The sequence below is a fragment of the Alexandromys fortis genome, unplaced genomic scaffold (assembly GCF_014885135.2).
Source record: "Alexandromys fortis isolate MF-2015 unplaced genomic scaffold, M_Fortis_MF-2015_v1.1 scaffold_6, whole genome shotgun sequence".
Classification (NCBI taxonomy): domain Eukaryota; kingdom Metazoa; phylum Chordata; class Mammalia; order Rodentia; family Cricetidae; genus Alexandromys; species Alexandromys fortis.
In genome coordinates this window covers 25,677,072-25,690,919 of record NW_026067902.1, presented here as the reverse complement: position 1 = coordinate 25,690,919, position 13,848 = coordinate 25,677,072, and the positions used below count along the sequence as shown (strand labels likewise).

The 13,848-nt window shown below is 40.7% G+C and overlaps 1 protein-coding gene across 14 annotated transcripts in view; it reads right to left on the bottom strand.

Annotated features, from left to right (window-relative positions):
• The window catches only part of Ryr3 (ryanodine receptor 3), a 528,284-nt gene that overhangs the window by 285,638 nt on the left and 228,798 nt on the right, over positions 1–13,848 (bottom strand). For all 14 annotated transcript variants that reach the window (XR_007590437.1, XR_007590438.1, XR_007590440.1 and 11 more), the window contains exons 6-10: positions 12,644–12,756; positions 11,741–11,840; positions 8,689–8,782; positions 3,407–3,481; positions 1,284–1,440 (exon numbers count right to left, since the gene is read on the bottom strand). Coding sequence is in view for 8 of the 14 variants with exons in the window: in XM_050134439.1 (XP_049990396.1) it covers positions 1,284–1,440; positions 3,407–3,481; positions 8,689–8,782; positions 11,741–11,840; positions 12,644–12,756 (539 nt within the window). In the remaining 6 variants the exon portion in view is untranslated. The remainder of the gene's footprint in view (positions 1–1,283; positions 1,441–3,406; positions 3,482–8,688; positions 8,783–11,740; positions 11,841–12,643; positions 12,757–13,848) is intronic.

Genomic DNA, 13,848 nt, shown 5'->3' with positions numbered 1-13,848 from the left:
TGTACATCTTAACGCAGATGCTTATGGAAGCCAGAGGTGTTGGATCCTCCTGCCTGATGAGGATGCTGAAAACCAACCCCAGGTCCTCTGCAAGAGCAGTATATTTTAGCTGTGGAAGTATCTCTCTCTCCAGTCTCTAAACTTGGCTATTCTTAATGTTTAAAATACAGATGTGAAGCCAGGTGGTGGTGTTACACCCCTTTAATCCCAGCACTCAGGGTGGCAGAGGCAGGCAGATCTCTGTGAGTTAGGGGCCAATCTGGTCTACAGAGTAAGTTCCAGGACAGCCAGAGATACACAGAGAAACCTGTCTCAAAAAACAAACAAACAAACAAAAAAGAAACAAAAAGAAAACAGATGTAAAAAAGCTTAATTTCTGTGGTAAATAAAACCTTTCTGTCAAAGTGTTTCTCTGTCTTAATGAGCAGATCACAGAACCATGAAGGGTTGGGGAGGGCAGTGCTGAAGAGGTTTTTCTCTCCTGATGCTCAGGAATCAGAGATGTTCCATAGAACATTCAGCTGTCAACTGAAAACCTACCGTCATAAACAGAACCATCAATAACCCTTCACAGAAATCACGTTGAGAAAAGAAATCAAAACCTACTTCTCAGAAAATGCAAGGAAGAATGAAACTAGAGATGAAGTTCCCAAAGGAGAGAATGCCCACACTCTGAGAGGAGCAGACATCCTGATAGCCATGCATACATCTGTGCTGAGCTCTTCTTATGCTTGGATGATCTTTCCAGAACAATCAGAAAGTGCCGGTGCATCCAACTGTCCATCAGAAGTCAGCTCAGCATGCAATTCTGACTCCAGTCATAGCCAGCTCTCAGCTAGGCAGAATCCAAACTTGACTGAACACTAGGTAGTTGAAAAGGTAGTTGTTTATATGCACATCAGATGGGAAACTTTTCCATTCAGAAAAATGTGAAAAATTGAGTGGACAGGACAAAGCTAAGAAATGAGAAAAAAAAACTTAGAAGTCCTAATAACTCTATAAAACTCTAAGACTATAGCTTCCTTTCTCCTGTGAGCAATATTGTCTACTCTGATGATTGTACACTTTCTAAGAGTTACTAGTTCCCTCTTACAGACTTTATCCTTCATCTCAGATAGATGTTCTCTCAGGAAGCCATCTCCAAAGATCAAAGAACACAATTGTCAGGGGTCCATACTGGAGACTGTTCCAGTCTCTATTCTTTTCAGTCAGAGTTCTACCTGGAGGACTCCAGTGACTTTTACTTCCAATGCAGAGTCAAAGTTTATTCCATAACACCTTACCTTTGATGCCCGGAAGGAGAAGGCTGTGGACTTGGTGTCCGACTTTCCCCGGTCTTGTAGAAGAAGGCCTTGGTCCTCTGTCAAGGCCAGGTAATGGCCGGTGGTGAGATGCCGGAGCCGGAAAGCTTGGCCCCACCTGATGTTACTGCCACTCCAGCTGGAGAAAAGCACATAAGAAATTATATTACATAGAAGTCAATGCTGTTCAACATTTATTCCATGCTTTCTTTAACCCCAGAGTTATTCCCTCTCTGGGGTTTATCATTAAAGGTCACTGAACTGTTTCCTGTCTGTCTGCAACTCAGCACGGTGCTTTCTTTTGTTTGATTCCCCATTAAGGAAAGTGCCATGATCAGGAGGGCAGGGCAGTACATACTATGACTGGAAGTCCTGAGTTTCAACCTACCATTCAGTCCACCAGTAAGTACCCTTATACAAACCATCTCAAAATGATGGGAAGACTTCATTTCTAGGAACACTTGTATCTGGGAAACCAGTCTTTCCATTTGGTTATAGGAATTCAAATACCTCATCATCAATCATAAGGAGTCCTGTCTTCACGAGAAACAAGAAAACAAGCAAACCAAAGCCTAAAACCACTGTGGGTTCAGCCTGCCAGGAGAGGCAGGTAGTAAGGGATGCAATAAGGAAGCAGATATCCTGGGGCATTCAAAGGAGATCTATTCTTCAGGGAAAAGTAGAGTAGGATGGAAAGATTGAGATAAGGAAAATCTCAGGTGGAATGTGCATCTTTTTATGGCCCTTCACCAAAAGATTAGCATTTAAAAGGAGTTATGGTGAATATTAGGGGGGAGATTATCCATGGGATCACTAGTAATTCAAAATGGATCCTTAAAGTTAGGATACCATGTATGTGTCAAACTTTGAAATCATTTCCCATGTCTTCAATTTTTAGGAACACCTGAGAATCAAAATCAGTGTCTGATGTAAGAACTAACAGCTACAACTGTGACAGTTTGTATATACCTACCTTGGCATGGAAATGTCCCATAAACAAGAACTCTTGAGCAAGTGAACAAGTGGGTGCCTCATTAAAAATAAATTGGCATTTCTCTTTCTCTCTCCCCTTGGCCCTCTCTTTAACACACACACACACACACACACACACACGTACACATTGATTATATATACATACATATCTCAGCTTTATTTATTTCTTATACAACAGTGATACACTCCAAATAAGCATCTTCAAAAATTTCTTAATAAGCTATGTAAATGATACAAAAAGGGGAGGGAGATATAGGGGAATTGCCACTATTTTTTCATCTCTAGTAGACCATCTTAGGGAGTAAATGCCACTCATGAGGAAGAATTCTCCATTGAACACATGTTTAGGGAAACACTGACCTGAGTGTTAGGGAGGAAATGGAGAAGGAGAAGCAAGTGATAATATCCATTCCCTCCTCTCTTACCCACAGCTGTTTAAAGGAGAAGCAGGTGACAATATCCATTCCCTCCTCTCTTACCCACAGCTGGTTAGCTCTAACTTGACTTACCTATGATCCCAGCAAAAAGAACCTGCTCTCAACAAAATGACAAATCACTCAAACTCTAAAAGCTGTTACTCAAGCTCATGGTTGGAAAAACCAGGCTTTGTTCCTTCCACCTACATATATTGCTGTTTGAAATGTTCTGACAAATGTTGTTTTCTTCATAGTTACATCAAGTTTGAGTCTCATTTTATTTTACTAGCTGCCATCATGACTACCTGTCCATCTTTGTTGTTTAACGATGGCTCTTAACTGGAGCCAAGATATTCACTGAATATCTTGTTTAATAAGATAAGGGAGGGGAGGTTCTGAGGGCTTTAGGTAATGCCAGAGCTAGTGTTCGATTACCTAGGCTCTAGGCTCTATAAGAACAGGGTGCAACCAACCATAGAATCAAAGGAAGAACCTGGAAATATCTTGGAAGTGAGGAAGTCAGTCTCCTCTCCCTTTCTGTCTTTCTGTCTCTTTTTCTCCCTGCTTCCTTATAATCAAAGCCATAGAAATTTCAGAATTTAGCTCTCACATATAAAAAATGATAAATAGAAGAGAATGGACTGTACTGGAAAACCAACCAGTCTTGCAAATGGCACCATATGGACCATGTGTTACCTTATCCGAAGGGGTTCCACTCTCCATAGAGACCTGGCTCTGGTCCCAGCTCCTCCAGCTTCATAGAACACCCTCCTGCGAGCAGAGTTGGAGATCAGCACTAGTTGTGGGACAGCTCCTTGTAGAGAAGGCGATCAGCACCAGTTGTGGGACAGCTCCTTCCAGGGGAGGCTCAACCAGTGAGTGGTCTAAGCCTCCTGAAATTAGCAAAACTCAAAGGGAGGAAAGGTTGTGGGTTCTTGTCTCTACTCTTAGGACAAATAAGAGCCACCTAAGCGTAGGGGACTGTACCCCACATGCAACAGACATTCATGGGTCACCAGAGAGACATGGGAAAAGGGATGGCAATGTCTCCCATTTCTTCATTGTTAAAACAGCTCAGTCACATACCATGTTACTGATAAAGAATGTTCTGAGCCTTTCAGGTTAGGCTTCTCAGTGTGATTTACATCTCTTATAAACAGATTTTTACTTTTCAAACATATATGTGGTATAGGGTGAAGCCCTTGCCATTGTTCTAGGAAACATGGATAAAGTTGTGTCTCCAGCTGTCACGGTTTCCACCATCCTTTTTTTTGCCAGCTTAAGAACTATGCTTTAATATACTTGTAAATCATTTCTGTTTTGAATTAATTTTAGACCCATGAGTAAATGTCACAAACAGTCACAGAGTTCCTTACAGTGTCACCTGCTTCCCCTCACATGGTCACCTTGCATCATATGGTTGCCCAAACTGAGAAACCAAAGTTTGTAGCCAACTGTTGTACTCAAACTCAACACTTTATTCATAGTTCATCCAAAAAGTTTCTGATAGTTATTTTCCTGTTGCAGGTCATGGTCCAGAGTGCCACCATAAAGGTTAGGCTTGCCCTCTTTATTTGATTTCTTGTTTCTGCTTCTCTGTTTTTTTTTTTTTTCCACTCAGAATTTTAAGAAGCACAGTATTGGTCATGTTTTTCTTATTATTGCCAAAGCCTCAATGTTTCCATTTGTGTAATGGGAACGAACCTATCTAGATCACACATTATGTGAAGTAAACTGACATACTTCTACTAATTGTGTGATACATGCATGAGCATATTTGTGTGTGACTGTCTATATAACTGTGGATGAAGAGACCAGGGAAGAATACTGGGTGTCTCCTTCATGAGGCCTTTCAAGGCTAATCATTTGAATCCACCAACCTTACATCTACCTCTGTCATAGTTTGTCTAAGTCACAAAAGTGAATTATTCAAAGCTTCATAAGAGTTTGGACCTAGATTTTAGGAAAAAAAATTTCTATAGTGATGAAGAGGAATAGATATATCCCCCATGGTGAAGTAGTAGTTCAAAGGATGCACCTTAAAATAAAAGATACCTGTATTTGGATCTGTTAGTGCTATGACCTAGGGAAAGATCTGTCAATTCTCTGTGGTTCAGTTCCTTTGTCTGCAAAACAGGTCTAATCAGGTAGTTATATCATGAGATATAGAGACGCAATGTGACTTTTGAAAGGATGTTAAAAAAGAATGCTCATAGATATACACAGAATTATAAAATACAGATTTATCTGAATTGTGTTTAAACATAGACATTTATACATATGCATAGAAGAACAGATTAAGGCACATGGCTATAATGAAATATTAGATTAAGCCTGGTTACATCAAGAAGGTAGGGTTATAGAAGGTATTTCTAAGCCTTTTTTTAAAAAATGTATACTCTACCAGAAAACACTTAATGTTAGAAATGAGCCTTGATAAAAAATACCCCTTGCCAGAGTAGGGACACTGGGATTTAGAAATATAGTAAAGAATACAGAGATGTGAAAATAATAAGACAGAAAAACATGGAACCATACCAGGAAGGCATTCCAGTGAATACTAAAATTGCCCACATCTAATTTCCAATTGCTTAAAATACCCCTGACCCCAAAACGTAGGAGTAAGGCAAAAAACTGCAATAACATGATACAAGGAAGTGAACATACCAATTGAAGGTTGTGGGCTACATCCATAGTTAAACATTCTATTTTTAGAACAAAACACGTCACACTCACACCTGAGACCAAAATATTCTGTAGGCAAGCCACTCCCTGGGTGGAATCCAATGTTGTCTCCTTAAGAGAACTGGAACTTAGTCAGATCCTTAGACTTCTGTTTGAGGTAGAAACGTATCTACTTCTCTGTTCCGGAAATCCACTTGTTGACAATAACCTTGAGAGGGCAGAATTCTTTTTTTTTTTTTTTTTTTTTTTTTTTGAGGTAGAAACACAATAACCTTGAAGGAATAGAGGTAAGTTCCAACTCTCTGACCTTTGGTCAAGTGGACATAGGTTCACATTTTTGGCCCTCTACTACTTAGTAAAAAAAAAAAATACTACTTAATAGCCATAACTTCTTGGTGGCTATGTACCTGGCCAAAAACGGAAATATTCCAATACTGACTTAACTACTCCTACAGATTGGCTGAGATATTAACTGGGTGTCTCTGCCTTCAGCAAAGGCGGAAAGAAAGAAAAGTAGAGATGAAGGGGCCCACTTCGGGGCTCAAGCAGTCCAGCCCTGGAGCTAGCATCAGAGTGCCCTCTAAGTCCAATTTCTGAAGTATTTGCAAAGGTCCATTCTTCCTGACTGAAACATTCTTGCAGCTTGGTCTGTTTAATCTCACCAGGTTACCAAGGTCGAAACAACTTGCTCCTGCTACCTTAAATGACTACAATCAGGGGCAGAGTGGGAGGACAGCTGAGGTGCTTTTGAAAAGCCAGGCTGACAGCTTAGCCTTAGTTCCCACAGGTCGAGTGACTTAGCCCAGGGCGTTTGACAAGCCAGAGGCAGAGCCAAGAATCTGAGTTCAGAATATGAGATTGTGGATCTCGAGTTTCCATTCTTGGGTAATATTTCCATCAAGCCTGCCTACTCTCTGGGTTCAGAGGGAAGACAATCAATTTCATCTGGGGAGTCATTACCATAGCATGCCTTAGTGGTTCCCAGAGTTCCTTAGCAAGCTCCCTCCTCATCCCCCTGATTTCATTGTTTCCAACAATCCTGGCCAGTTGAGGATTCTTTCTCTGATAATGAACATCAATGAGGAGGTTTACCACTCACAGTCCCTAGACGTAAAAAAGAAAATGCCAAGTCATCTTGACACCCTGCTTTCATTGCGAATGGCAGAAATTATAAGAATTCAGGCTCAAAGTTTCCTTGCTCAATCAGTTTCTCATGCTGCCTTGCAAAGGAAAGAGGCAATTATGTCTTCTCATATTCCTTGGTAACACAGTGAGATATAAAACCAACAGTAAACCAGACATTTAATCTGAGAACTGAGAGGCAGATGCAGGCCGATGTCTGTGAGTTCAAAGCAGCAGCAGCAATGAAAACCACTAAAATTAAATCAATATAAAACAAAAATGAAATGGAAAAATATCCTGCAACTGAATAAGATCACATGTCAATATTTGAGTAGTGTTCCCTAATTCCAATGGAAATCAGGTCAACTGCATAGACATGACCATCAGCCACTGACTGGGATTAAGGAGGCATGGAGTAACTGACTCACAATACTTATATAGATCTATATTCAGTGTGTTCGATACTCTGTTCTGTGTCACATATGGCTCCTATGAAGGGCATTCAGAGGGCATAGCAAGTGGGAGGAGACATACTATAAGGGGCTCAAGTTACCAGTGGAAAGGTCCTATAGTAATACATTCAACTGCACTGCTTCTGGGTCTGTCAGCACATGGACTAAGAAATGAGTCCTGATGGAAAGCCAACAGAACTTCGGCCTTCTACGCTCTCACCTGAAATTAGCCAGGATGTCACCACTGGCAAAAAGTCTGATCAACATGATCTCCAAAATGTCAAGATGTAGCCCTAATGTTGCTAATGAAGTAAAATTAATGTCGTTGAAAAGGATCTTGTAAGCATGACGAAAAGACAAGAAACTACTGTCACCAGATCAGACTAATTACTGCCAAAATTAAGCTGAATTTGGATGGGAGGTTTGATTTTTATTTATAGTATGAGGCTTCTACAGTCACAGGGCAGAGCATTTTATGTACTCTTCCTTTGATGATAAGCAAAATAGTAATAAATATTAAGCATATATTTATTATGTGGGTTAATATCTTCCATTTCATAATTTTGAATCTTTAAAAAACCTTTGATTGTAAAATTACAAAATATATTTGATATTCTTTCCCCTACTCTTACTCCCCTTATATCCTCTCTACTTCCCTCCCAAACAACTTCATTTTCTTTTTCTCACTCTCTCTCAAAAAAAATAAACACACAGGAAAAGCAATAACAGAACAAAAAAATGAAAACCAAAACAGAAAAACTAAGGAAAATCAAGCAAGAGAAAAAAAATACACACTATAAAAAATATGGTAAAAAGCACACACGAACACAAGAAGCATGTAGTATTCCTTATTACTATTAGTATGTTGATTACAGTGCAAAAGGAACACAGCAATAAAATGACTTCTAGTGACATAGTGCTCTACCCATAGAGCACAGCATTGCTCAACCTCATTACAGAAGCTTCCTCTTGCAGTAGATGGGAATAACAAAGAGATCCGCAACTAGATCTTTATCAAACCCATCGCCCTCAAGTTTCAGTGACCTATGCATAAGTGAGGCAGGAAGATTGTAAGAGGCCAGAGGTACTGGATAACTTCAAGGAACCAGTGTCTTCTAGACCCAACGGGGCTGATTCACACAATTTTGAATCGTGAATAAGAGCCAACTAAACAATCAACCATTGGACTAAAGACAGCTGACATCAACACTACCTCTAGCTGTACTCCTCAGCAGGACTCCCTGCTAAATCCATCTTCTGTTGGATTCTGATGCCTAGTTTTTCCCAATGTGTTGGTAACAAGAAAAATGAAACCAACCAACTTCATCTTAGTTACTCAGTACACAAAATGGGAGGAACGGAGGTAAGCTGTCTTTCAAGGAGCAGCAATAACTTGTGAAAACACACAGTTTCCCAAACGGACTGAATTTCCACACCAACTGGGTGTTTGAGAATCAGGAACAATCAAAGACAATCAATGGTTTGGGACACATTGTAGCATTGTTTGCTTAGATTGAATATAAACCCATCATTTTTGTGAGCAAATACTATTGTCTTCCATTCCTATTTAACATACTGGAACTTGTGGCTAGATGAAGGTCAGCCCAACTGAGAAATCCCTGTGCAATTCCTGTGTGGCCAAATAAAAATGCAAACTCCTTAGTGTGAATCGCCAGAGACTAGAGACAGCCCAGAGAACAAACGAGGATAGCGGTTTACCTGTGCTGAGAGTCATTCTGGTCTGTCGACGGTATCGTCAAACACTCATCATGACCATGGAAAAGACGAACTACGTGCCCACCAAGTAAGTATCCTATGAAAAAACCGTATTCCACCATAAATTTATAGAAAGCTTAAAGAGAACATCACACTCAATGAGGCTAAATTCATGCAGGTCCTAGCTGGTTCAAGCAAACAGCAAGGGAGGTACATTTGGGAAATTACAGAGTCCATGACTTCAGACCTCAGGCAGGAAGGAATTCTAACACTGCAGCTAAGTAGAATTTCAGAAATATGTAAATAAGGCTAAATATCAAGTGGAAGGTGAAGCCACTGTGTCAACTGTTATCACTAAAAAACAAAAGGAAAATTATCGGTTTTTTAGTTTGGTTTTTTGAGACAGGGCTTCTCTGTAGTTTTGTAGCCTGTCCTAGAACTAGCTCTTATAGACGAGGTTGGCCTCGAACTCACAGAGACCCGCCTGCCTCTGCCTCTCTAGTGCTGGGATTAAAGGCGTGCGCCACCACTTGCCAGCTTAGAGAAGTTCTTACAATTTTAGTGTATACACTTTATGATAAAATCTAATCAGATTATGATCATAGGATAGAAATAACCTGGAATGGTTTGACGATCTTTTTGTGAGAGCTGTTTAGGAGAAGGCAATAATATGCTCTTCAGAGTTGCTTGAGGACAAGGTAGTTTTCAAATGCAGCTAACAAATACATATAAGATTTAATGGTGCATCTATACAGCAAAATATGGGAGGCAGGCCCACTCTAGTGTGTCTGAGTGGGCATGTGTACTAACTGCTATCAACAAGCACTCAGATTTCAGCCCAAAGGGATCACAACAGTCATGGAGTTCAGATAGTAAAGAAAAACAACGAACTTCCAGGGCATGGTGACCCACTGGTCTTCAAATGAATTCCAAGCATTAATTCAAGAAGCATACTAGCAGGAGACAGGCCTGGCTGAGCTGGTTTTGCACAAAGAAATTGGATTTGTTATTCTTCTGAATTAAAAAATCTCTAGGTTACTCTGTTCTCAGGAGACATATGGACTTAATAGGCTCCATGTCTGTATTTGGAGTTTTTCTTTTTAAATTACATAATTAGATCACTTGTGGGTGGGGGTTGTCTCAAACTATTTTGGATGCTGGATTAAAACAGTAACAATGAGAAATCCTGCTAGAGGGGAAATTGGTGTTACCAGAGCACACTACACAGCAACGGTTTGATTTTCCTTAGCTTATTTCTTTCTTACCTAGGCAAAGAAAGATTATCTTAAACTCCTCTCTAATATTCACAAGTATTTTTTCCAATAGCTAATTATACTAATATGTACAGTTGCATTTTTTCATTTGAATAATTCATGACACACTGAAGGGAATTCCTAGTAGCCAATTTACATAGAAAATTAAAAACCTCAGCCATCAAGCCCTTGATTAAACTCTTTATCCTCTCTTGATGGTGAGACTATGTCCATAAAGAGTCCATCATGAATAGTTTGTGGGTTTCTCCAATCAACATCCTCCTCATTCGAGAAACTGCCCATTGCTAGCACAGGACAACCTTTCTTAACCAAAATCTCTCTCTCTCTCTCTCTCTCTCTCTCTCTCTCTCTCTCTCTCTCTCTCTTTCTACTCGTGTGTGTGTGTGTGTGTGTGTCTATGGGTCACAGTCAGGAAGAGGAAGGCACTAAGGTCCATGAGGGCAGGGCAGGTTTCTGTCCTGTGGATGCTGAGAGGCCATTCACCACCCAGCCCCATGACTGAGCTGATGAGCTCTTCCGACTTCATGCACACAAGGGCACTCAGCACGTCTGTGAGAACCATTTGACATGATTTGCAAACAGTCCTTAATTAATCTTCACAAGCTCTCTGTTGGGACTGAGGTAATTTTGTTTTTGTGGTTGAAGATGAAACATTTAACAAAGAGATGGAGCTGAAACCTTCTAGGGAAGCATTTAGGACAGGGAGTCTGGATTCCTCATAGCAGGGAAAGACTGACTAGATTTAAAGAGGTGTATTGATGTTTGTATCTATGTGTATGTGTGTGGGTGAGGGGGAAGGGAGACACATACACATACACGGGGTGGGGGGGCAGGGGTAGAGAAAAAGAAAGAACCTTGGGCTTGGCAATGCTGGGCAATCCTTCTATCACTGATCTATAGCCCCAGCAAAGGCCTGGTTTTTAAAGGTCTCTCATATCCTACCAGGAAACTTAGGGTTTGTCCCTTCCTAACTATTTAGCTTAACTGTGGTTCCTTGTGAAACTGGGCTATCACCTTGACAAACATCACAAAGCTGAAAGGCACCTCTCTAGTTTGCAACTGTGAGGCTCAGGAAGAAAACTGGGGTTAAAGCCTGCGATAAGACTATTTTTTAAAATTCAGATCTTTCTATAAAGTGCTAGAATGGAATGCAATAATTCTTGGGTCATTGGCATTTTATTTTTCTGCTCAGCTGTGGTATTACCTATGAGTGAGGTAAGGCCAATGTGTTTATTACATAACCTGTAAAATGCATTGACTTTGCCTCTCTCCAAGAAATACAGTATGAAAACAAAGTTACATGACCTTATTTCCACGGAAAGAATTTAAGGCTGAGAAAATTTCATTTATTATTTTAAGGGGTGCTCCATAAAGATAAGTAAAAATCAAAGACCAATTATATATTTATTATAAAGGAAGCTTCTCCCTGTTATGCAGAGTATGGGGTGGGGAGTAAGGCATGTTACCTTTCTGGCAAATGTTCTAAGATGAAAGTTCCTGGGCCTGTTTTCTTACCAATAGCAAGCATGAATAAAAGGAAAACCTGGTGAGAGAGGGGAGGTATCCATCCAAGTCCTGCTTGCTTGTAGTAATCAACTATGGGCACTGATGGATTAAAAGCAAGGTTAACAATGACCATGGGGCGTCAGAAGAGAAAACAATCTATACTGACATTGGAGAAATAGAGCCACGATGTGTGTGGATGAAACAGCAGAAAATGTTGACATCCACAGCCCAGATGGAATGTCAGGCTCTGGGCTGATGGCATTAAAGTGGCTTACCTTCTTCGATGCTGCTTCCCGAACACGTAGGATGCACATTCCAGAGTGTTTGCATAAAGGAGGCATCCACCTGTATGCTACCATTTGATATCGAGAGATGCTGCAGTGGGAGAAGAAGGGAAATGCCCTTTAAACTGCTAGCCCAGTCCTGGTCGAGCTACCGACGACAATCTCAAGAGTAAAGTTAGAAAGCGACAGTGTTCTGTGGTTCTTTCCTCAAGGCCTGTGTGAGAGCTTCTTTTATTCAATCTTGAAACAGCTTCATAGTGGGCACTGTAGTCCAGGAAGAATCAATTCGTAGCCACAGAGGTGGCAGGCAAGCGTTAACCTTGTCACCTCAGCTGCACCCCTGATTCTACATACTTATAAAATGTCTATTTTTTATAGGATAAGAAAACCCACACATGGGAAAAAATTGTTTCAACATTTGGAGAAAGGAAGGAGAAATCAGTTGGCAGGATTGGCCCTATAAGAAACTGCTGAGAAATTTAACACTTATCTTTGCCATTTCTCTATCTTCAGGCATCCCCACCCTGAGCAGGGCTTGCCTGGTACCTATACTCAGATTCAACACCCCATATGCATCTGTCAGCCTCTGCAATACTCCTGCACTAATATTTTACATTTTTTCTTTCTCCATAAAAGCTTATTTTTCTGTATTCTTTTTTCTGTCTTATATTCCATTTTGCAAGAGCCAAACAATGTGCTAAATTCATAGTAATCTGACTAATTCATCTTAGCAGCATTTGCTCAATACAACACAATACTCTAGAAGGAAAGCTAACAGTTAAGTTCCAGGCAGTACGATTGCCTCATAGGGGAGAGACATCTTATTCTACCCAGCCTGCTGTGGCCCCATTTCCCTTTTGAAAACCAAAGATGCTCCTGCTAAGAGGTACTTACAAGGTATCTTTCAGAGGACACACTGACGAGGATCAGGTCATCTCCGATTCGCACTTTCTCTCCTTCAGACCTCTGTTTGGAGGCGGGATGTATGGTCCACCAGCAGGCTTCTCCTACATGAAGGTTTTGTGAGTTAGCCTCTGTGTCCTGGAAAGCAGTGATCCCATTCTGTCCCATATTCCTTCCTGATGAGACACCTTTCCCTTCTCCCAAAGTCTCTTTGCTTCACTTTCTATTTACCTATAACCAGCCCTGTTGTCTAATGTGTGCTTTAAACTGTATTTTTTCATTTCCAATAAAGACAGAAAGACACAATTTGGGACAGGTTATTGGAGACCAGTAGCTACAGAAGTCTGAATATTTTAACAGACATAGGACATGATTTTTTCACACTCTCCTTTACATAGCTCTTTAAGAACAGACTTCAAAGTATGTATGTTGTGGTGGTATATGAGAAAACATGAGAAAACAAGAAGATCAGAAGTTCAAGTTTGTCCTTGGTTTAATGAGTTTGAGGCTAGCCTGGGCTATATGATAGGCTCTGAACACTTGTCCCCACAGAAAGGGAACCTTGAGGACCCTATTTCACTGACAAATTGAGCATTTTAGCAATTTTATCTTCCTCACCTTCTATGAGATGTGCTAAAACAATAGTAAAGAGAGTTTTTGTTTGATTCTTTAGGTTCAAACCTATAAGAACAGCCTAACACATGTGGAAATATATGTGCCAAGGAAGAAACACTGTTATGGGGTGAGGGGTGTCGGTGGGGATCACAATTTTAACTAACGAAATGGAGAAGAAGCCACGGACTTAAAAGGACACCCTGCTATGAATAGATTCCAGCAGGAAAACTGATTGGGCTGGAGGTGAAGACAGGTTGTAAACAGGAAGAATTACTAAAAGGCTTTAAGGACTTTTAAGCCCCAGATCCTTGCCCATCCCACACAAGCAGATGCCTCTTCCTCCCTCAAACAGCGGAATTCAAGGAGTTGCAAACCGCCAAGGGTCTGGCCTTGGAACTTCTGTAAGATACTGCCAAATAAGCAAGCGGAGTCCTGCTGAGAGCAGATAACTATAGTTTATGTGTGACCAGAAACACCCCAACTTCTCTCCCTTTGCTTCTGCCCCCCCCACTTCTAGAATGCCAGCTGCAAAGCAGAATAATTTTTATCGGTCCTCGGATTTGAGGACTGCTTTTTAGGGA